The 24,069-nt window shown below is 50.5% G+C and overlaps 1 protein-coding gene across 1 annotated transcript; it reads right to left on the minus strand.

Annotated features, from left to right (window-relative positions):
* Window positions 1–1,230: 1,230 nt before the first annotated feature.
* NMNAT2 (nicotinamide nucleotide adenylyltransferase 2) lies at window positions 1,231–23,591 on the minus strand. The gene is made up of 11 exons (XM_041479605.1): window positions 23,507–23,591; window positions 7,529–7,617; window positions 6,798–6,865; window positions 6,008–6,086; window positions 4,875–5,004; window positions 4,166–4,246; window positions 4,010–4,054; window positions 3,132–3,208; window positions 1,771–1,872; window positions 1,472–1,539; window positions 1,231–1,339 (listed from the first exon to the last, which is right to left on the minus strand). Exons 1-11 carry the CDS (start codon window positions 23,589–23,591, stop codon window positions 1,237–1,239), a joined length of 927 nt encoding a protein of 308 aa, XP_041335539.1. The 3' UTR covers window positions 1,231–1,236.
* Window positions 23,592–24,069: the final 478 nt, after the last annotated feature.

Here is a 24,069-nt window from a genome sequence, read left to right on the forward strand (position 1 = left end):
AAGGGAGTGAAGGTGAGCGCTAAACCTTCCTCATGGCTGAGACCCTCCCCAGGAGCTGTTCAGGGTCCTTGTGCCCTAGGGATGATCAGCAGGACAAGGCCCTGCTCCAGCAACCCTCCTCTCCACAAGACTTCAATAACTGCTCCACATTACCTGTCCTGCTTTTACTGTGAGCATCTCCACTAGGATCCATCCCTGGCATCGGGGTGTACCAGATGCAGGAGCAGGAGCCTGGCCTGTCCCAAGGGATGTGCAAAGTAGCCATGGCTGGTTTGGGAGGGGGAGGTTATCATGTGTTTAATGAACTCTTCAAGGAGAGGCAGAGAGTAGGAGTGGCAGGAGAAGATGGATGGAGCAGAAATGGAGATCTGGAGGGTAGAGGAGGGGGATGGACGTGGCCAGGTTTGGGGCAAATTCTCACCAGAGGCTTTGGCTCACCACCTGCTTCTTTCTACCCAATTTCATGGCCCCATAAAAGGCAGATCCCTTTTTAGATGCTGTGGGATGCCCCCTCTGACACTGGGTAAGAGTAGAACATCACCCCAACTTCACTTTCCTAGGGAGTGGCTTCAGTTCTTGCAGCTGGGGGAAGGTGAGATGTGACATTCTCTCCGTAATGCTTCAGCAGCAGTGCTTACCAAGGCCTCTGCTGCCTTTTAGAAATGCCCTCTCCATGGTTTTCAGGGGCAGGAGGAGGATTTTGTTAGCTGGGTTGTCTCATGGCTGGCCTGAGGCGGTTCCCCTGCCGTGGGCACTGAGCTGTTGTTACTACTGGCTGCTGCCAACCAGGGTTTGGTTGGTCACTGAGCTGAGAGGCCCAAAGGGCTCACACTAAATTACTTAATTAAAAAAAAATCCACCCCAATTTATTTGGCTTAGGTTGTGTAAGATGATGCAGAATAGGCAGCCCCTGCTCTGAGCATGCTGGGAAGATGGACTGAGGGGACCATTTCCCAGGAACATGCTGGGAGCACACGGAGCATGTCGCTCCCTGACCAGCCCCTCCTCCCTCCCCATGCACACAGGGCAGGGCAGTACCCCAGAAAAAGAGACCAAACCATTCCCTGGACATGGCTGCACAACAGAGTGTTGGTGCTGGGGGTGAGAGGCAGACACGGGCAGGAGGCCATGGGATGGGGAGAGAGATGGAGACACGGACTGAGAGAGAGAGAAGAGAGATGCAGAGCTGTAGGCAGGCGGGACACGAGGGCGGTCTCGCTGCGGGGGCTCGGGCACTTAGCCAGAGGCGTTGATGTAGAGCTGGCTCTTGAGGATGTAGTCAATGACAGGCTGGCAGAGGTAATCCACAACGTGTCCATCCCCGTGCTGCAGGGCCAGTCTGGGGGCGTGGGGAGAGAGAAAGGTGTCAGAGCCCACTTGGGTGGGTCAGGTGTCCCTGCAAATGGACAGGCGGGCTGGGGACATCCTGCTGGACATCCCTCTGTAGTGGGAGTAGCCCTGCTTCACTCACCTGCTTTTGGTGGAGCTGACAACTGACATGGGGTGGTTTGAGTCGTCCTTCACCACCAGGATGTTGTTCTGCAGGGGAAAGAGGAAAGCAGGAGTGAAGGGATGGCTTGAAATCAGATATCTGCTGCTCCAGCCTCCCCACCCTGCTGTGTGGTGACCCATTGCTCATCCCATCCATCACCTGAGAGCACCTGACCCTGAGATGCTTTGTGTCCCATGACAAAACTGTCCCCCTGGGTGGAGAGAGACTGTGAGTTCTCTCACAGCCTTCCCTGGCCACAGGTGCACCCACTGACTCACTTTGTACTTGCGGAGTATGGAGGAGTGGTTCATGATCCGCTCGGGGTCTGCTCCGTCCCGGGGCACCACCACGATCCCAAACTCCCCGACAATCACCTCCATCTGGGAGCAACACAAAGTGTGGAGAGCTTTACAGCCGCCCCATGCAAAACCTGCCACCATCTGCCACCCCCACCCTGCCCCATGAAAGCTGGACCACGGTCTGGAGGGAGATGGTGAGTGATTTTGAGGCTATGTCAACAACCTTTGGCAGAAACATGGAATTATGCAGGCAAATGGTCGGCAGTAGATCAAACAAAAGGCACAAGGTTAAATCCTGTTAGTGGATGTTGAGGTCAGGCTTTGAGGAGAACTTGTGGCAGAAGGAGGTGACAGCAGAAGAGGTTGCCCAAGGTGAATGTGATCTCTGCCTTGCTGGGAGGGCTCATGAGCAGGATGGATGTATTTGTCCTGACAGAGGTCTGGGAGGATTGTTCTTCCAAGCTTGTTTGCCCAAATTTGCTGCTGCATGAGGACTACTCCTAGTGCTCACACCTCTCTCAGATGAGACAAATCAGGCTCATCCAAAAGAGCTTTGGGTCAGTAAGTTCAGGCAGTAGGAGTCTATGAGGAGGGGCTGCTGCAGAATTCTGCCTGTGCTTTGATGTCATTTCTGCATCCTTTGTGCTGGGCTCAGGGCTTGGCTTGTTTCAGTTTTTCCAGCCTTTCAAAGGAGATGCCTGCTGCCTAAATGCTTTAAAAAGTTAAGGATTGAAGATGTGGTAACAGATTTTAGAAAGCTGAGAAGTTCAAGGAGGGAGGTTTGTTTTGGCTACTGCTTTCAGGGAGGAGCTGGGGGGGCCCTCACAGCCAGCATGGCTCCAACCAGGAGCAGCTGATGGGTCAGCAGCCCAGCCCCTCTCCAGGGCTGGTGTTTTCCCATGAAAATATGGCTTCTTCCAGCAAGGACCAACAGTGAAAGATGTTGATTTGGCTCTAAATATGTTTAATTCCTAACATCTGGACCACTCCTGTAAATACCTTATTTCCTACCTGCATACCTCACTCTGCTGGGATTGGCATCTGCTTGATACTGGCTCCTTCCAAGGGACGAGGAGTGGGAGCACAGCCTTTGGGATGGGCTTACCCTCCACCCCAGGTGACATCCTCTGCACTAACAGTGAACAGGGTACAGGGTTTGGGACCATGGAAGCCCTGTGGAAATGTGTAGGGGAGATGACAGTCAGGGTTGGGATGGAGGAGGCAGTGGAGATGGTGGGCACAGCTCCTGTCCTCCCAAGGGATTTAGCGGCTCCAGGAGCACTGGCTGTGGGAGGCAGAGGAGGAGGAGCATGGAGGGGTGCCCGGCAGTGGTGACTCACATCTGCCTCGTTCCAGAGGCCAGGGATGCAGAAGGACTCCAGCAGGTCGCTGCCACAGAGCAGCAAGATGCGAAGCTCTGGAAAAGAGAGGAGAGAAGCCCAGAGGTGGGAGCACAGGAAGCTGAGAAGGAACCCCCTCTCCCCCCCGCCAACTTTGAGGGTTGGCTTTGCTGCTCAGCAAGAAAATTGTGCTGTGGGAAGTTTTCTGCTCTGACAGGCCCATAAAGATTAATTTATTTGCACAACTGCCCGATAAAAGCCATAAAACCACACCCAGAGGGGTGAGAAGAGGTGGCTACATTGAAAATGCTTCCCTGTTTGGCATTCCCAGGTGGCCAAAGACTTTAGGCTCTGCATGGTGCTAGTGCCAGGCTGGCTGTAGTCCCAGGCTGTGCGTGAAAAGGGTTTCAAAACCACCAGCCAACTCCCCATGCACAGCTCTGGGAGATGTCTGGTGGGGCTAAAACCCCAAAAAGTCTTTAGAGCAAGAGGCACCGTGGCTGGTCAGGCACCAAAACGTCTCCTGCTGCTCCATGAGGCTCTGCAGGACTGCAGGCAGTGTGGGCATAGGGTGACACCACCACGGGAGGCCAAGTTTGATGGCACTTGAGAGGACTCTCAGGAGAGGGTGCCATGGCAGGTCTGTGCCAGTGCTGGGAACTGTGTCCCCACTGCACTCCCTTATTTCAGGCTGTTGTCTGTCAACAGGACTAGGCTCAGCCCAGTTAGAGCTGTTTCTGTTGCATTCCTGAGCCCCAGTAGCTGGCTCCAAGGTGACATGGTCCTGTGTCTGCCAGAGCTGTCATGCAGATGCTCCCAAGCCATGCAGCGCTCGCCCAGCGGAGTGGGAGCAATGTGGAGAGGGGCTGTGTACTTACCAATCTCCTCATATCTCATCACTGTCCCCAGGTTGGCATTTTCATCTGAGAAAAGGCAGCAAAAGAGAGGTGCTGGTGCCCAGCCTCGAAGAGGGGTGGGGAGGAAGGGTGGGGAGTGGGTCTCTAGCGGTGATGCTGGACCTTTCCTCTACATACCCACAAAGGTGAAGCGCTCCATGGGCGGGCGAACGCAGCAAATCCGGCTCAGGCTTTCTCCCACCTTCCCCAAGATCTTTGCTAAAGGGGAAGAAGGAAAATTCATGGGAGGGAGGCTGTGCAATTAACCTGTCCATGTGCTTCAGCCACCCTGGTTCTGCAAAATGGTCCTGTGCCTGGGTGTGCGACTACTCCCAGCATCTCCCAACAGCTCCTCATGGTCTTAACTCCCAAGAGTCTCCACTGTGCCTTGAGGGGACCAGCTAGACAGTAAAAATCATGAAGAAAATCATAAGATGTCCATTTTAATGACATTTAAGTAATGTTCCCTCTTCTCAGCTAATTCTTTTATGGTGCGCATCCCTCTGTCTCGTCCTACAAGTGAATCCCACTACATCATCTCTCCTGCCAGTTCTTGCCTTGGTACCAGGCAGCCTTTCCTTTTGTTGGTCTCACTGCCTAGACATCATCCAGCTGAAGTCCAAGGAGATTTCACAGCCATTTTAAGCTGTTCTTGTTTTCTGCCCTTGCTGTGCTGGATACTGACTCCTGCATCACACCCCTGCCCCACCCTGGACTTGCTGCGCCAGGACTGATGAGACGCCTGTCCAAAAATAAGGTGATGGAGCACTGGTCTAATATTTGGCATTCCTGGCTGGAGGTGGGGGTAAGTAGCCACGCCTCCCTTCCCCACCCTGCCGCCACATACCCGCGGTGGGCTTGCTGGAGACGTTGTTGTTGTTCTGGTAGATGTTCTGCGAGGACTCGTTCTGCGGCTGGCCGATCACAGGGGTGATGGAGGGTGTGTTGACATTGGAGAGGATGCAGCCAGTCACTCTCTGCAATCAGGGAAGGATGTAGTTGGAACAGTGTCTTCACCCCAGCACCCTTGCAAAACCTTTCTGACCCTGTAATAAGCCTCTGCAGCCCTGGTTCAAGGTTACCTTTTGTCACAGGTACATCCCAGCTCACTTTAGGGTCTCCAGTCCCATCTGACCTCACCAAATGGGTCTGGGGCTATCAGGACCCTGTGGATAATGACTTGTGTTTAAGGTGGTATCACCTTTTTTGTGTGGGCTAGCAAGGAGCATACAAGTCCTCTTCTCCTCCAGCCATCCCTGCAGGAACAGGAAGGTATCACCAGCAACTACCTGGCTTCAGCACCACAGTCCCTGGATGCACTGGACATCCTGCTGGGCTGGCTAATGCTCCTCCTGTGCCTCCTGTCTGGGCTGCCCATGAGTTTGTACAATGCTCTTGGATCCATTCCCTGTATTTGGTTTTCTTCCTATATCTGAGTGTACCAGCAGCTCTGCCACCCCTGTCACCCAAGAGCAGTCACCTTCCTCCTTGGCTTTCAGGACTGCCTGGAACTTTTCCTCCTGGGGCTGTGCTCCCTGGGGACTTCCCAGATGCTGAATTTTCCTGTCAAATCTCTCTGTCAGGTTCATAGAGTAGTTCTGGCTCAGCTGGTGCGCAGGGAGTCCCTCCCTCAGCGAGGAGGAAGCAGTGTGTCACTACTGATGTGGTTTATGCCCACCCCTGCTTTGAGTCTGCCTTAAGCCCTGCTGCCCTCCTGGGGTTGCTGGGTCCAGGTTGGCTGCTGGCTCCAGCTGGAGGGCTCCATTTCCTTCTGCCATCAGGGCCCAGACCTCAAAGCAGCTGTGACAAGGTCTCACCCCTCCCAGGTCTGGATCTCACTGTGTTCCTGCAAGTCTTCTCGCTCTCAGTCTCTGATGTGTTTTGATTGTTGATGGCCATGGGCTGGGGAAGGGCACCCCCACCCCTGCACTGTCCCCATGCCCTCACCCTGGTGCACCCACGGTGTGGGGGCTGCCTCACCTTCATCAGGTCACGGTGGTGCTCCAGCACGCTGCAGGTGGTCTGCCAGGTGTCCTGGTAGCACTCCCAGGGGTCCACCCTGCCGGAAGCACAGCAAGGCAACAGTGTCACTCATGGCCACTGCCTGGAGCTCCTGCCCATGCCACCTCCTCCCCACTGGGCTGGCCAGCAGTGCCATGAGCAGCCATCATCGATCCCTGAGCCCTGGCATGGACCATGTCCCTCCTCCAGCCCTTCTGCACTGTGATCCCTAACAGCTCTGGGGACCTGAATGTCTGCCTGGTCATCTTTCCACGCTTGGTACCCAACTAACCAGCTTTTTTTGGCTCGGATGTGACTGTGTGTGTCATAACCCTCTTTCTGAGGGCGGCCCAAGATGCTTCTGGTGTCACTTCAAGCACCAGATGCCACATGGCAGTGCTGGGAAGGTGAAAGTCTGCAGGCTGGTGCTACATGTGTGGACAGGGGAGGTGCCACAGCACAAGGCTGGAGTGAGCCGAGTGACTTTGGGTATCACCCAGACACCAGAGGCTCAGGGAGGGGCTTGAATGACTCCCCAAATCCTGAGGGCTCCCTTGAAGGGCAGTCTAACCCTCCTGGTCTGTTCTCTGCTGGACTGGGAGCAGAAGGTCTCTGATTTTCAGTCAAGCTCGGGCTGGGAGAAAATGGAGAAAATTCATCCTGGAGCTCTACCAGCTGGTGGCATCTCCACTTTGCATGCAGGATTTTGCCCCCACGGTGCAGGGAAGGGGCAGGGGCTGCTGGTGCCAGCTCTGCATCAGCCACCCACCTGATCCAGTCGGAGGACTGCACGGCCAGCTGGCACATGGTCAGGCGGTGCCGGCTGGAGACCAGCCCCTGCACAACAAGGGGAAGGAAGAAGAGTTATGAAGCCTTACGCTCTGGCCAGCCTGGGCTTGCAAACCCTTGAAAACCCTTCCTGCCCACAGAAGTTTGTTTAAGCTCCTGTTTGCTGGAGGGGAGCAGTCTCTGCTGGGCTCAGCCCTGGCTACGTGCTTGGGTGGTGAGATTTGCTCAGCAGCACCACTCCAGACCTGTGCTCCAAGGGGGCCAACCTGAGGGGGTGGTTTCTTGATGAAATTCCTCCAGCTTTCAGGAGACAAGTGAGCTCACCACTCCTAATTTGACAAGAGTTTCTAAAGGTCACTCATTTGCATAATTTCAATATGCCCCCCCCCCAAAAAAAAACCCAATTTGCTTTGAAATAATTCAAACTAAAAACCCCCCACCAACCCCCACTTAAGGCATCACCACCACGACTGTTTTGGATGGGAATCTTTGTACTTTGGCTCATTTTGGGGTCTCACTGCAGTTTTTGTCTAAACAGCGAGAGGTTTCATCCTCTCCCTTCTCTCCGAGGCTTTCCCATGGTCAGGAGCTGCCCCAGGCAGAAGAGGGCCATGAAGGGACCACAGGTCAGGCAGTGCTGCCCAGCGCTGAGCCCTAGTTTTGGAGAAGCCACCTCAGAGAGGAGGGAGAAGGGCAATGGGGCCAACGCACCGTTTTCCCGTAGGAGTCGTGCACGGGCGAGACGATGCCGCCGATGACAATGAAGCGTCCGGTCTTGTGCAGGTAATCCCGGGCTCGCTCTGGACAGGGGGCAAGGAAAAGGGTGGAGGGGGGTTTAGCAGGACCCACTGAGCCCTGCACCACCGTGGCAGCCACCAGCCAGGGCCCAGCCAGCCCCTCCGCAGCCACACAGCTGTTATGCCCCTCCCTGGCCTGTGTCAGCACCTTGTGCTGCCCGTGTCCCAGCTGTGCTGAGAGGTGTTCGGTTTCAGGCTGGTATTTCCTAAAGGTGGCATTTGAGGATAAAAGTGCTGGTGACAAACTGCCAAACCCACCTGGCCTCCTACATATCTACCCCAGCTGTTGAGACAGTAGCAAGGGAAAAGAAGACATGAAGGTAAGAGCAAAAAGGAAGATAAGATCGATGAGCCATTAGAAAGTTAACTTTTTTCTTCAAGGTCTACAAAATATTTTGGATTTGCAAATAAAAGGAGCATTTCTGACATGGAGGTGGTGATTTCAGGATCCATCAGCCATCCCAAGATGTCACTGTGCATCACATCTTTCAGACACTGAACTCAGTGTCTGGCACTGCCCTGGGGGATGGTGAGAGGTCCTTCCTGAGGGGTGGGTGTTCCCAGTGGAGCAGTGGCTGTCACATCCCTGGAAGTGTCCAAGGCCAGGTTGGATGGGGCTTGAGGCAACCTGGCTTAGTGGAACATGTCCCTGCCCATGGCAGGGGCTGAAACGGGATGAGCTTTGAGGTCCCTTTCAACCCAAACCATTCCAGGATTCTAAGTCACTTGGGCAAAATTTTTTTCCTCCAAATTTTGAAATTTCTGCTAGGGAATATTATTCAGTTACTGTCAGTTGAAAGTAAATTAAGGAAATATAATTGCCATGGACTTTTTTCCCCTCCTTGAGAGCATTGAGCAGCCTCAGGCCTCTGTGACAGCCTGTGGGAAATTTGCCAGCCTTAATATAGCCTCTTCCTCAGACTCACCTGAAATCCTCACTCTGGCTGCCTTCCCAGCTCTTGTGCCTTGGACACACCAGCCTCCAGAGAGGGAAAAGTGGGCTTAAATCATTTGATTGGTGCAGGGAGTAAAATTTGATTGCCTGAATTGGATGCACCAAAATTATCCTTCCTGCCCTCAAAATCCCATGAGAGCACATGCAGCAAAACACAGTATGCTTGGGTTTGGTTTTTTTGCACAGGTAGGGAGAAGCAAAGATTGATGGATCAGCATTTCCCTTTTTATCATAATGCAAATTAAAATGCAAATTAAAAGAAAAAGGAAATTCCCTAACAAAAAAGATACCGTTGAATTTTAAACGAACACATTCTTTCATTATTTCCTGATTTGCCCTGACTTGACTTTCCCTGCCAAAGGAAGATTAAAAACACTGATCTGTCCTCTTCACTGTGACCCCTTTATAAAATGCATCTTTCAGAGGAGCTGAACTCTTTGCATGCAAACTCTGCTTCAAGCTCTCAGGGGTGGCCGATGGTATTAATTTGCCTTGAGTTCTTGGTGGCAAAAGCCAAAGGTGTTTCCTGGCTACCAGTATCTCAAGGTCTGTATTTAAACAGCCTGGCACCCTCTCCACATCTTCAGGCAATGTGACCCATGCTGCTGGCATGTCATCTCATCTCCAGCTCCCACCAAACATCCACCACCACCTTCTGCCTTAACAGAGCATTTCTCCTGCAGAAAACAGGCACTGGCACAGGATGCCCAGAGAAGTTTTAGATACCTCATCCTTGGAAGTGTCTGAGGCCAGGTAGGCAGGGATTTGGAGCAATCTGCCCTAGTGAAAGGGGTCCCTGCCCATGGCACTGATCTGAGAGGTTGTTGATGGCCTTGCAGCACTCAGGGGAGGTTCTGCTGCTGGCAGGAGAGGGGTGCTGCTGCTCTGTATTGCCATCAAAACTGCTCATTGGGGTTTTAAGCTGCACAATCTGTAAAAATGAGGTTGCTTTCAAGCTGGGATCTGCATTTCCAAGAGCTTGTTGTCTACTTCAGAAGCACCACATACAATTTAAATATGCTTGGAAACAGGAACATATTTATTGACAATTAAATCCCTGCAAGGGAAGTGTTTGGGCAAATGTGGGCTAAGAAGCAGCAGTATGGTGTAGGGAATGGCAAGACCTGCCTTCTGGCTCTGGCTTGCCCACGACTTGCAGAGCACCCTTTCACATCCCAAACTGGCCTGCTCTCACTTGGTTTTGGGGCAGAGCACACTGTTTGCTTGCAGGGCTGTGTCTGCCAGGAAACTCTGCAGCTTCACTAGTTCATACAACCATCAGCTAAGCCAGTCCTCACTTCAAAACAAAAGCCTTTGAAAAGATTGCATTCTCTTAAATAACACATCAAATCCTGTTTGGAGAGCAGCTGTGTCACTGGTAGGGCTGGCATGGTGACAGGAGCAGCTGTCCTCACTGCTGGGATGGTGGCAGGGGACACCATGGCTTCAGGGTGGCAAAAAGAAAAACCCTGAATGTCTGTAGCATGTCCAGAGAAGGGAACAGAGCTGGGGAAGGGTCTGGAGCACCAGGAGTGGCTGAGGGAGCTGGGTAGGTGCTCAGCCTGGAGAAAATAAGGCTAAAGGGGGACCTTGTGGCTCTCTGCAATTCCCTGGTGGTGGAGCCAGGTGGGAGTCAGGCTCTGCTCCCAGGGAACAAGGGACAGGACAAGAGGAAATGGGTTTAGATGGGATATTGGGAAAAATTTATTCATGTAAATGGTTGTCAAGCCCTGGCACAGCTGCCCAGGGCAGTGGTGGAGTTCCTGCCCCAGAGACATTTAAAAGTGGAGGTGGCACTTGGGGACATGGGTCAGTGGTGGCCTTGGCAGTGACGGGTTAAGAGCTGTACTCAACGTAAAAGGTATTTTCCAACCTCGATGATCCATGATTTTGTGATTCTAAAATTGCAGTGTTAGTTTGCAGCATCTACATGTGTCCTCACTGCAATCATGCTGCTGTGTTTAAAGCTTATTTTTATTTTTTTACAGTTTGAATCTCCTTAGGCTGATGCACCCTTCAGTGGCTAAATGAGGGCCAATAGTCCACCATAGCAAACCTGTCCTGATGTGTTAGTTCATCAGGCCTTGAGCCCTCCCCTCTGCACAAGGCCAGACAAAACTGCTTTAGCTCTTGTAAGAGACCTCAGGGGTGCTGGTGGCTCATGGCCCACCCTGGGCTGAGGGTGCAGTGCCTCCTGCCATGGTGTGTGCCCCTGGCACAAGCTGCAGGAGTGGATCCCAGCAGCAGTCATTCCTCTGGGTTTCTGGAAACAGGGCGCTGGATTTCGTGGGTCATTGCTTCAAATGCTGTGGCTGCTTTGATCTTGCAGTGCTTGCTCCAAGCCCTCAAGTCCATTTTTTCAGAAAAGGCCTTTTTCTTTCACAGAAATTGTTATGCCTTTCTTGCAAAATATGCTGCTTGTGGGGGTCAGGCTCATGGTCTCCTTGTAGACATGGCTAATGCCAAAGACACTGCAGCAGCTTGGTATTCCTGCTCTCAAGTGTATTCCTTATGGTCAGCTGTCTGCAGCTCCCAGCCTTCCTTCCCTGCTCGTGCAAAGATTTTTGCCTGGGGAGAAGTAGATTTTGGCCTGAAAAGTCCTAAGTCTTTGGCATCTTTGCTCCACTTCTCTGACAATTAGTTGGGTATCTGGCCCATTTGTCGTCCTTGAGCTCAGCCCTCTGCCACAGCTTCCCGTCCCTTTCCCAGCCCATTTCCTGCCTGTTGAATACCTGTGATGTGCAGAGATTACACCAGACCACAGAAAACCCCTCCAGTACTTTATATCCTGCCACACCAATGCAGGGATGTCAGCTTGTAAACACAGGGCTCATTCCTTTTCTGGAGTAAATAGTCCATAATGCTCCAGGCAGCCTGGATGGCTTTTAGACATTGTTGACACAAATAAACTCGGGGCGATGGCTCTGCCAAGACATGCATTAGCCCTCTGGCAGCCTACTTGTGGCATGGGAAGCTTTCAGCCATGGCTCTGTGCCTGGCAGCTGCTGGGTGACCACAGCCTTGCTGTGCTGGGGAGGGGAGGGACAGGGGTGACACTTGGACCCATCCCAGGCGCTGGTGACACTTTCCTGCTTTCCCAGCCCGGCTTTGCTCGCCTGCCCTGCAAGTGCACTTCAGGTGTTTTCATCTCTGCTGCTTTCCTGAGAGATGGTGATAGGGAAAGACCAGTCGGAGGATATGCTACAGGACTGCAAAACTGAAAAGTGATGGTTTTGTCCAGTTTGAATGAAAAAATAGCATCCTATTTCCCCAACAGGAAATCAGTCCTTATTTAAGACATGTTTCTTTTTGGAGGTTCTCCCTGAGAATATTTAATCACAATGTTTGGGCTCCTCTGGCAGGGCTCCATCACCTAAATTGATGTTACTGAAATCAAATATTCCTCACACTCAATTTTTCAAGGTGTAATTTCAAATTGTATTTGCTTTGCCTTTGTACCTGGTTCATCTGCATCCCTAAGACTTCCTTTTTTTCTATTTTTGTTTTTCTTACAACAAGTAAGTAAAGCCACAGGCCAGCTCTGATTTATGCCCTTCCCCCCAGAGAGGATTGAAGCTGCAGTTTGCTCACACTGTGCCAGCTCTCTGAACACACACACAAAGTAGCAGGGAGGCAAGAAAGCTCTGCACAGCCTTCATTGCACAGCCCTAGGAGTTGGGACAGAGAAGCTGCACAGCCACAGGTGATGGAGAAGGCAAAACCATTTCCCCAGTGTCTCATTTTTATTTTCAGCCATTTGGCTTCTGACATCCTTGGACAGGAGGTGGGATATGGCCATTAAAACCCCTTCTTCTGCAGGAGAGAGTGACCCAGATATGCCAGCACACTTTGTTTTATTCTCAAGCTAGCAGCACTTGCAGGACCTAAATGGTGCTTCCAGAGCTCAGTGTGGGCAAGGAGCCAGCAGTTACTCTCAGTCTAATTGAATGATGTGTATGTATATAGATATATATAGATATTAAAAAAGAAAGCCCCTTCTGAATGCCAAATCAGGGATGTATTCATCAGAGGTGTCCTTCTCCCAGAGCCCAGCTCTCCTGCCTACCCCAGAGCCTTGTTCTGGGTCCCGGCCAGTGTCCTCACCCACTGTCAAAGCTTGCTTAGAGCTGGGAAAACTATTGGCATCTCCCTTCCCTGGGCTCTCAGAAGAGACATGTCTACCCTGGTTGCTCTTGAAGAGAGGTCCCTCCTTTGGGAAGAAGCAGGAGACTGATTCTTCACCGTGGGGTTGGCTCTTCCCAAGGCAAGCCTGGGGAGATGCTAGTGTCCCACTGACCCAAATAACCTCGTGCTCAGTGCCTCTTAGACAATTTCAGTCAGATTCTCAGGAGACTTCTAGCTGGTAGAAAAATCCCATTAAGCCCCCTATGATTTTTTTAAAAGATTTTAATCTCTGAGCTAATTGTTCTGTTACATTTTCCCCCACCCCATTAGTCCATAGCTGTACCCAGGCACTGTGGAAATAACAAATATGGGAAGGGCTTTGTAGGCACACAGTGTGTGGTGATTGTGAGTGGGGCTGGCCCAGCCTCATCCCCAGTGGGTGCAGCTGTGAGCAGCAGGTGAGCAGCACTGACAGCAATGAGCCATGGAGTGCCCAGGGGCACTGAGCAACCACCAAGGGGAGCAGAGGGCACACAGGGGCACTGCATCAGCATGAGGGGATAAAAGGCTGGGCTAAAGGACAAGAAGGGTGGATGCTTGCAGCCTTCTTCTGATGTGATGTTACTGTGTATGGGTTGAAACTTTCTGAAATTCTATGGCGCTACTCTGTGTACTGTGACTTTCTTAACTGTGCCATGTGCTGCGACAGGGCTTCAGGTGCTGCTGCACATTAGCTTTATCAGCTTTTCATAAGCACAAAAAAAGCATTAGCCACCAAATGCCTCAAGGTTTGTGGTGGAAGTGGAGGCTGTGAAGGGCTCTGAGAGGTGATGCTGCAGGACCTGACCCTACCAGCCCACCCAGGTCCCCACCCGTGTCCAACTCAGAGGCACAAGTGGTGACTAATGAGACTCATGCTATCACCATCTGTTGACCACTCCTGGCTTCAAGCAGCAAAGTGAAACTAGGTGTTTAAAACTAACTAACTAAAAATAAGAGAAGTAGGAGACTGAGTCACAGTAAGTTGAGCTAGAAATAGCAGAGCATTTCCTGGAACCCCAGCTAGATGGGGCCTGGGCAGGGGACCTGGCTGGTCCCAGAGAATCTGGGTTTCCTCTATGGAGCTGTAGAGGGACAATAGAAATAGAAAGTGAAGACATCCTATTTTTCCCTCTTTTATCAGAACTGAAGTATTGCAAGAGTCAGTGTGTCTGAGAAGTTACACAGGAGTCCAGGAAGAAGAGCTCTCAGGCCCTAGAACTTGAGAAGGAGCATCTGAGGGAAAGCATGGCAGAACAACCCAGGCCAAGATGCTTTTCCCTCCTGTAGCTGCTACTCCTGCTGCTATGGAGTGGGAGGGAGCAAGCAATGTCCATCAGGTCACAACATAAGAAGAAGTACAAGGAGCTGCTTCTTGAGTTGCAGTGCCACCAGCTCCTCCAGAAAGGGACTGAACCCTTTCTGGAACTGAACTGAACTTTTCTGTGATCAGCACAGTGCTGCCACTCTCTCCACTTACAGAGAAGCAATATAACTTCTTGCTTGGAGATCTCACTCTGTTATCACAGGGAGAGCAGGAACGTTCTCAACACCATGCTGGATCTAACCTGAGGTGTGGGTGGCTGAGTGGGTGGACAAGTGAAATACCTCCACGAGGTGTTCAACACCTGGTATCTCAGAGCTCTTGGGGCTAAAGAGGTAAGGGAAAGCATCTAATGAGGTAAAAGCAATTCCTACAAGATAGTTGGATGAGGCTTGGAGCAACCTGGTACAGGGATTGATGTTGTAACAAGATGATTTTTAAGATCTCTTCCAAACCATTCAGTGATTCTAAAAATGGATGAAGAAGAGGCCTTCACCTAAAGAAGGTTTTTTGAACTGTCTTCTGCAGGACAGCACTGAAACAACGTGCTTAGAAGCCCTTGGAGAAGGATGAAGCATCTCTAGGTAAGATGATTTTTTGTATGTGTGGTATTGAAGTGGAAAGTGAAAGGTCATGTACCTTTCCCTGTCTGGTGCATTAGCTGTCACCCCACCCAGCAAAAGGCAAGATTTTCACTATTCTGCCATGGTTTTATATATCACTTTAGTCAAAATGTGGATAGAAAATCCAAAATAGGACAGGCACCTTAATGTACATCCCTGGAGAGGTCCCAGTCCCCCTCTCGCCCAGGGAAATTGGTGTGACAGAGTGCCTTGAAAAAAAAATGAAGGGGAAATAAAACCCCAACAGATTTTCACACTTGTTTTCCAGTGCCCTAATTTCCCTGTGGAAGCACTCTGTTTGTTTTCATTTCCAAGCTGTTGTAGCACATCAAAGGCAGCGCTTTTTACGTCCTGGCATGTGTGTTGCTGCTCCTTCAGGCTGACACGTGGCAAGATCACAATCCTACCGGGAGCAGAGGATTTATGGTTCTCAATTCCCCTTGTAGCAGGGATGAGGAGCCTTTGTCCAGCAGCTCTTGGCTGGTCTGGGCTGCCTCCACGTGGAGCTGACACCCGTGTGTCTGACCCAGGGCTTGCCTTTGCTGGCAAAGTATCTGAAGATGCTGACCTTGTCTGGGATCTGTGTTGGATGAAGCAGGACTGTGCAGGCAGAAACATCCCAGCTACAGAAAGGCTGGTGAGGGTGTGGGGTGACAGAGCCATGGTAGCATTTCAGGCTCAAGGTGACACCAGAGGGATGTCACACTCCCATTACTGCAGCTGTGTAGCAGTGAAACCCTGTCTCTTTGCAGACTCATTCCCAAGACCCCATTTTCCCCAAACAGAAATATCATCCATGTCTTTGCACAAAGCAAAGGTGCCAGAAGCACAGTTATGTGTTTAAGCATCCCCAACCCAGCTTGTCCTGGGAAAAGTGGATTTTCTGCTTTCCCTTGCCAATGAACCACAGAGAAACGTCATCTCCTCAGGGAAGGCTTAAGCTCAATTAGGGGCTCTTGGATTTTCAGTGAAAATAGAAACCTTTGTGTAGCAGGGGCTGTGCAAGTTCTTCCTTGCCTGGCTCGGAGATGGGTCTCCACCCATCCCATGGGGATCTCTTCTGCCTGTGCCTCCTATTCCAGCCCTGAAACAGGCTTATCTCAGTTAATCTTCTCCTGGGGCAAGCCCTACAGTGGCTTTTGAAAATGCATATTTCTGAAGAATCTAGGCTTTTCTGTTCCCAAATATTGATTTAGCAAATTTCTGCTGTTATGACCAAGGTACATCCAGTGGCTCAGGCTTACTGAAGAACACTAGTTGATGCTGAAAAGGGGGAGGAAAAAGAAGTGTTTCTGAGCCAGGTTGCCTTTTCCAGCAACAATAGTGTTTCAGTGGAATGAGAGCTTGTGCCTTGGCCCTGGTTTATTTTCAGGGTTGTCATGGATGCTATTGACTTTCTCCACACAGGGCATCTATCCTTGCTCGGCTGGGCACTGGTGGCATAATGGAAGTGCTTGGATTAAGGGGTTATAGATACCACAGAGGGCATGCTCATGTCAAAATCCAGAGGTGCCCTGGCTTTGTCTCTATCTTATGCTGATTTTTGAGTCTTTAGAGGTTGTTGGGTCTTCTCAGAGCTGCTCTGGGCTCCCTGGTCCCAGGTGGAGGTTGAGGTTAGGATTAGGATTAAGGGTGGAGGTACTTGTGCTGCACTTCAACACAGGTGGACTTCCTTGGCTCAGAGGACCTCTTGCAGCCCCCCAGCCTTGCTGCCAGAAGGGATTTTGGAAAGCCAGAGCATTCAGAGGTGAGGATGCCCATTTTGGGCCAATTGCCACTCAGATGCAGGAAGATCAGCACAGTCATGACCCACTCCTACCCCTGGCCCCCATCGCTGGGGTACCTGACCCACAGCAGCCTGGCAGCAGAAGGATGTGGCTCTCCCCACTGCAGCACTCAAGCAGTTAAATGAGCTGCCCAAGGATACATGAGAGATGTGGGCTGCTGGTGTTTAGCATGCAGCTAATTGATACCCTGGCATTGCACAGGCTGATGTTAAAAAGCATCAGAGAAAGATAGACAGTGCAGGAGGTGAGAGCATCACAGTGAGTGCAAATATTTTTTAAATAGAAGCAGAACCCCTGTTTCCTTCTTGAATGAGGTTGTAGGACTGGATTTCTCACTGCCAGGTTTGTTTATAGTCGGTGGAAGTAAAAGAAGGAATGTGGCACATTTTGGGAGGTGGCATTATCATAGAGCCAATGTGATGTCTCAGAGACTGTAATAAATACTGCTAAATATTTAATAGCTCATAAATGTTTTAAAAGAATCCCTGAATAGTAATTGATGGAGTTTAGTCTCTTGCTCGGGAAAACTCACTCTGGGTCACGAAGAGGAGATGCTTGAGATGCAGGAAGCTGATGATAAAGGCTGTGAAAAATGAGTCTGTATGGGATGCAGTGATGGGAATGTGACATCAGCTGATATAAAACGTCCCCAGAAGAGCCATGGGAGCTGCAGTCCTGCCGGTGCTGCTTTGTGCTCCCAGCACAGCACCCGGGTATCTGCAGTTTCAGTGTGTTTGGGGCAGGTGCTGGCTGTGGAGGTGTGCTGGTGACACAGGGCTGGCCTGGCGGGTGTCGCTGCCCCGCTGAGCCGGGGGCACTCGGCGCTAGGCACAACTCGCCTTCCCAGACCCCTCGTACGGAGGAAAGGCTCCGGCTGCTCGCTGTGATTGCAGCGGCTCGCATGTCAGTGGGAGCTCCTGCGCTGTGCTGCGGAGGGGTGAGCAGGGATGCCGCAGTCTGACACATCACCCCGGGTGTTTTGAGTGAGATCTGCCCTGGTCGAGCCATCCCCACGCTCTCTGCCGGTGCTGCTGAGCTCCAAAGCCGGGCGGAGCTCAGCCAGCCTCCGTCTGTCCGTCCGTCCGTGCGTCCGTCCTCCCGGAGCCCCGCGGCACCTCCCGCTCCATCCATCGATCCCTCCTGCTCATTCCGCGTTCCGATTTCAGCCGGGGAGGAAATGGAACCACGAGGCAGCCTCAGAGGGGCCCGCACTTCTTACTCATGTTGCACACGGCAGAGCAAAGTCTCTCCCAAGCTCCTGGCAAGCTTTTGTTAGACGGAGGGGGAAGGAATTTTGCTTCTGGACATTTGCCGATGTATTCTTATTGAAGCAAAGGGAAAGGGTGAAGCTGTCAGGCCGCTCAGGCATTTCTGCCAGATCTGTCCCTGGCAGCGACGCTCTCATTAAACTGCTCTGCAGTTCAGTCATCTCAATCAAATAGGAAAAAGTGATTCTTGAAATTCAGGATATTAAGACAGTACATCATTAACAGAAGCCTCAGCTCCTGCCTCTTCATCCCTCTTTACTTAGAGACTCCATCCTTTCATCTCAAATCCCTTGCTATGGGATGCAGCAGCCCTCGGTGCTGCTCCTCTACAAGGATTGCAGTGGGTAATCAAAGAGCAGCCTGCTGGGATTTTTAATTGCTCAAGTTTTCTTAAGAACCAAGCAAGAGGGTTTTATGTTTGATAGCAAAGTCCTCTTTCATTGTTTTCCACCAGAAATGTTTTTTACCCAACTGTTGGTTGGGATATTAACTCTTTTCAATAACAGATGTGCACAGGACCTAAGGAAAATTTAATTAGACAAAAAGGAAAGAGTAGCGGGGATTTGCTGACTTCCAGGATTCAGGCTATTTACTGGCAGTGTTTTTCTGTGCAAATCTAGGTCCTGGGCCCTGTTTGAAATGAGGTAGGTGGGGAAACTCCATGGTCAAACAGGTTTAAAATATCTGAGGTACCGAAACTCCCTCTCAGAGAACCATCTCACAAATCTGAATGACATCTCACAAATCTCTTCCCCCCAAAGAAGCTGACCTGGAGCAATGCATCACCCCTTAAATCCACCTGCAGGAGATGAGGTAGTCTGGATACAGGCAGATGATACAGATTTGATTAGGATCCTCTATTTGCCATCAAGTGCTTCATAGTACCCAAAACCCAGCTGTTAAAAAGCCAAGTACCTGTGACTAAGTCAGATATGTTCCATTTTTTAGGGGGATTACCCAACCTGCTGCCTCTGAGACCAGCTCTGAACATCCCCATGGACCCCAAACTCTACATTGCTGGACTCTGCAGGCACTGTGCATCCAGAAAGGAGGAAGGAAGGCTCAAGTCTTCCTATGCAAGAGCAGGGAAGCCCCAGTGAAGCTCTGCTCCTTGCAGGCTGATAAGCAGAGGTGCAAAGGGGAATCAAGGGGTCATCCAGTCCCTGGAGATGAAGCTGTTCTTAGAGCTGGGCAGAAATAAAACTGTGGTTGATGAACAAGGCTTTGTGAATGAAGACAGAGGTTTGCACATGAAAAAGAATGTGCAATGAAAAGAATGGATTGTGAAGAATTTCAGAACTTTAAAAAGGCAAAAAAAAAAAAAGTCTAAAGTGCCAAAATAGGGGGTGTGGGCAATTCCAAAGTGGCCTTTTCTTCTACAATTGAAGAAAAATTAATTAAAGAAAATAGAGGGGGAAAAAATCAGTATCAAAACACAGCATGTTGATCAACCAGATATAATTTCACTCCACCAAAACCCTCATTTTGGTTTGAAGAAATCATCAGAACAATCCTCCAATTCTCACATATGCACAGGACAGTACAAGCCCTTTCCACTGCAGAACCTACAAAGAAACTACTCTCAGCACCTTCCTTCCAAATCTAGCTATTTTTTGGCTGTCTCCAACTCTGAAACACCATGACAGAGAACCTGGAGCCCCTGATCTTGTGTGGTGATGCTTTTAATCCCAGCATTTTACCCAAGACCATCTTCAAAATAAACAATACTTTTTCATTGAAAATTTGCTTTCTACCTTGCTCTACAGAGCTACCTTTTGGTTTTCAAGATCTGCACGGTTGTACCAGGACTCCCTGAGCTGGGGCCACATGGGGAAGTGATTTAATTGTCAAAGCAAGCACGAGCTCGTTGTCTGGCAGAGTGCCAGCATGGGCTGCGGCGTGTTAGGAGAGCTGCATGGATTAGGTTTTGCTTTTGATGTTGGTGCCTTGGCTTTTGTCCTTTGGGTGGCATTGCTTGCATGGGAAGGGGGGAGGAGGCAAACTGTGAGGAGGCCAAGATGGAGGAGATGCACTTTAGAGAGCAGAGCCCACTGCTGGGTGTCTGTGCCACTCGGCGTGCCCCAGGGCTTCATGCTGAGACCCAAAGGCAGCGCGGGGATGTCTCAGAGCTTCCCCTCCTGAGCTGGCTGCAGGGCAGCAGGGAAAAGCAGCAGCCCATGCTCAGTGCTCCTCTGAGTGGCAGCAAGAAATGGAAGTGAACAGCTTGGGGCTGGTGTGCACTGGCTGAGGTGAGCAGGTGGGCTCCCTGCATCCAACACTGGTGGGGGTTTTATGTGGCTTTAGCACAGGACTTTGTTCAGAATTTTACTTTTCTTTGATTTTTAAGATTTTTTGATTTGGATCTGCTTTTTCTTTTCCATACCTCCTTAGGCTATGAATGAAGTTTCATTTTGGGTTAAAGGCCACCAATGTTTGTGTCAAGCTTTGGAAACAGCCTCTGCCCTCTCTGTCCTTCTGTCATTCCTCCCCACCACAGTAACATCCCAAACCTTTTCTCATAGCCACTTAAAGAACTGAAAATTGTGATTCAGAACACCTCTTAAAGCACAGCTGATACCACAAATAACTAAGAGTGTGTTCAGGACTGTGTGGGTGTTTGTCTCAACCCCTTGGTAGGGATGGCTGTACATGACTGTGTCTCACCTACTTTTTTGTTATATGTCATATATCTTAGGCAAAGTATTAATTTATATGTATGATACTCATATTGTGTACACAGATACGATTCAGCCTCATTTGGGGAGCCCCAGAGATCCAGAATTTTAACTGGCAGATGAAGCAGGGAGCTCTGTTGCAGTAAGTTCAGCTGCTCACAAGGTTCAGTGGTGGGATGCAGTTGCAGATTTGGGGTTGTAAGAAGAATCCCAGCTTTCTGGAATCCCAATGATGAGTCTTAAATTCATATGACTGATGGAAAGAATAACTCAATGGAAATCTTTCCCCCACTAGAAGAAACTTCCACATAATTAACTAATCCCCTATTCAGGCAAAAATCCTATGGGAAAAGGTTGGGTTTTGATCTGAATAAAACATGGTAAAATCCACACTGAGAAAAATGATGGTTGACATAAAATGGTGTGTTTACAGTGACATACCCGAGCAAATATTGTTCTTCCTTTTGGCTTAATTAGTGTCATTTGTTAAAGAGATAAATTGTCTTTCTCTATGCTAAGCAAAAAATCCTCCTATTAGGTTCTTAAAGCCCAAATACTTGTCTGAATGATGAAGACAATATTTTTGTCCAAATTCAGCTGTTTGAAATGCATCTTTTACAGGATAGAGCACTGTTTTGGTTGGACTCTATGGTGGAGAGCTAGAAGAGTAACACAGATTTTGGCTGAGATTCCTATGGCTTCACAGGATTACACTTTGTTTTGGGGAGAAGTGTTCCTCAAACAAAAATGATGATGGATTTAGAAGCTAAATTCTGTGTCCTTCTAAATTCTGTGTCCTTTTTGTTCCTATCAGGTATCTCAAGTATTGTATTCCAGGAGCTCTACAGGATGCATGCATAGAAAAATTCCACATCAAACCACCCTATTTGAGCTAAAACCTGTCTTCCTGAAAGATGTCTGAGTATTCATTTACAGCCTTCATGTGACAGAGAATCCACCAGGTACCCAGGTACTTTCTCATACTACTTGATTACCTTCACTCAAACCCACACAACAGATTTGTAGCTTGAGGTGGTTGTGTGATCCACTCTTGGCATCTCACCCGTACTTGTTCTGCTGAGCAAAGTTGCCCACTTTCATCACATGTCACATATCCCTCCCCTAAGCAGGTCAAGATACCCTTTAACATATTTAAGGATGGATCGAGACTGAGCCCCCCTACTCTCCTACCATAAAGCCTGGCTTCCAAAACTAATGTAAGTCTTCTCACTGTTCCTCAGAGAAGGGTTTTGCTAATGCTGTACATGAAAATAATATAACCTTTCTTTTTCTGCTAGATATTTCCCCGCTCATATCTACCAGGGTCACATTTGCTGCTTTATTTACAGCACCAGACAGAGTTTGCATTCAGTGGGTTGTGCACAATCCCCCTCAGTCCTTGGCACCACTGCTGTGTGGCAGAAGACATTTGCCTTTTGTTTATATTTGAAGTGTGTTCTTCCCCGCTGGACATATGACTTTGCCTTTGACTTTGCTGTTGAACAAGCTCTTTTTATCAAACAACCAGAGTTAGGCAGCACAACTGACTCATTACCAGCAGGAATTGCTATTCTGCCCACTTTGGGGTCAGGGCCACTTTTTACCATCAGGGATTACATATTTTCTTTCACATCTTTGATAAAGGTACTGAGGAGTACTGAGCAAAAAGAAAATCTTACTGCGAGTCTATAAGAACATGCACTGCATACTAATATCTCACTGATCCTTATTTTCTAATACACATTTTGTTGCTTGTTGTTAGTCCACTGAATAAGGGCCACATGGATATCTTTACTGTTACTTAATCAAAATAAGACTAAATATGAATTACAGAAATATTTTTCATCAGTAGTTGCTTCCATCAACCAAGTCCTTGTAATTTAATTTAATAATTGTTTTTATTTTTAAGTAGTTCCTCTTGATCCTTGTTGGCAATTTCTTTTTGCTTAGGGGATAGGATTTTTTTAATTTTAGTTTCAAGCATGTTGGTGTCCAGGCCTACATTTTGCTGGCACTTATGAAATGGAATAACAATGTGATCCTTTGCATCTAGAAAAGCATCATTTTCTAACCTGATGTGCAACTCATTATGTTCTACAAAAACAAGGTCTGATGCAGAAATACCCCAAGCTGATTTCAAGTATTTTTATATAGTTTATATATTTAGAAACTTATATACAGCTTTTAGAAACCCCAGGGATGCTTCTCCGCTGGTAGCACACGACCTTCAGTATCTGCTTCCCAGCCTTAAATCTCCTATCAGACATAAAGGCTGAATCCTGCCTCAGCACTCCGAGGTGGTCTGCAGTGGGCACTTCACCCTCCCAGGACTCCTCCCCAGCCAAGAGAAGCCACTGTTTGCATTGGGATTTCCAGGCATTTTGAGCTTTACCCAAACAGTGTCTACGGCATGTCAGACCGCCTTTGATGGAGACTGCCCTTCCTCTCTCCCTCCTTCCCTCCCTCCTGTCTTGCCAGGCTGTAGCAGTGATTCCAGCATCCCCATCATCTGTATCATCACAGGGACGCTCGGTAATATTCATCATCTCACACAAACGTTTCCCGTTCCTTCGACCTAGTATCAATCTAATGGTTGAGTACTACAATATCTCCATTAAGTGTATTTTTGTTGACTTTTGCACCTGGCTGTGGCCGCTTGGTTCCATCTCCTCCCTGGTCAGAGGAAATGGAAGTGCTGCAGCGGCTGCAGTCTCGCAGACCCGAGGACGAATAGCAGCGGACAAACAGCGCCAGGACCGACGCCGGGGACTGCGGGGCGGCAGCGTGAGAATGTGAGTGCAGAGTGGGGACCCTTGCCACCCGAGGGGACAGCCCCAGAGGGCTGGGGACATCTGCCAGCCATGGGGAACAGGTTCGGGAGGCCGCGGCGGTCCCCGCCCGCGGCGCCTTCAGCACCAGCGAACGCGGACAGCGCCCGGCCCCGCCGCGGCCCCGGGAGCGGAGCGGCGCCGAGCGCGCCCCGAGCCCCACACCGGCCCCATCCCCACACCCCCACATCCACACATCCCCACCCCGGGTGCAGCCCCAGCGCTCTCCCAGGCCTCCCCCGCCAGCCCCGCCGCCGCGGACACTGACCGAACATCTGGATGTGCCCCTTGGTGATGGGGTTGAAGCTGCCGCAGGCCAGCAGGATAACGTGGGTCTTGGTGGTCTCGGTCATGGTGCGGCCCTGCCCGGCCCCGCCGCGGTGTGAGGCTCGGTGCGGCTGCGGGAGGGAGGAGGGCGGAGGATGGAGCGGGGCCGGGCGGGAGCGGGGGCGGCGCCGCGGCTGCGGGAGCCGGGCCGGGGCCGCCCCTCGCAGGCACGGCCCGGGGCGCGCCCCGCGGGTCCTGCACACGCGGGTGTGCGTGTACCCTCGTGTGCGCAGCCCACGGGCACGCATCCCTCCCGCGGCACACGGGGACAGGGCACACAGGGATGGGCACACAGCCGCTCTATATCCACTCACACTCGCGGAGGCGCAGCAGGGACACGCTGGCATCCCCAGGAGTGAGGAGATCTAGCGGGACGTTTACCTGCAGATGAGGATGCTGAAGGGTGACCGTGTCACGCCCTACAACTCCCTGAAAGGAGGGTGTAACACGGTGGGGAGTCAGTATTTCCTCCAGGCAACCAGCGACGGGACAAGGAGACATAGT

Source organism: Pyrgilauda ruficollis, unplaced genomic scaffold (assembly GCF_017590135.1).
Source record: "Pyrgilauda ruficollis isolate IOZ18807 unplaced genomic scaffold, ASM1759013v1 scaffold49, whole genome shotgun sequence".
NCBI lineage: Eukaryota > Metazoa > Chordata > Aves > Passeriformes > Passeridae > Pyrgilauda > Pyrgilauda ruficollis.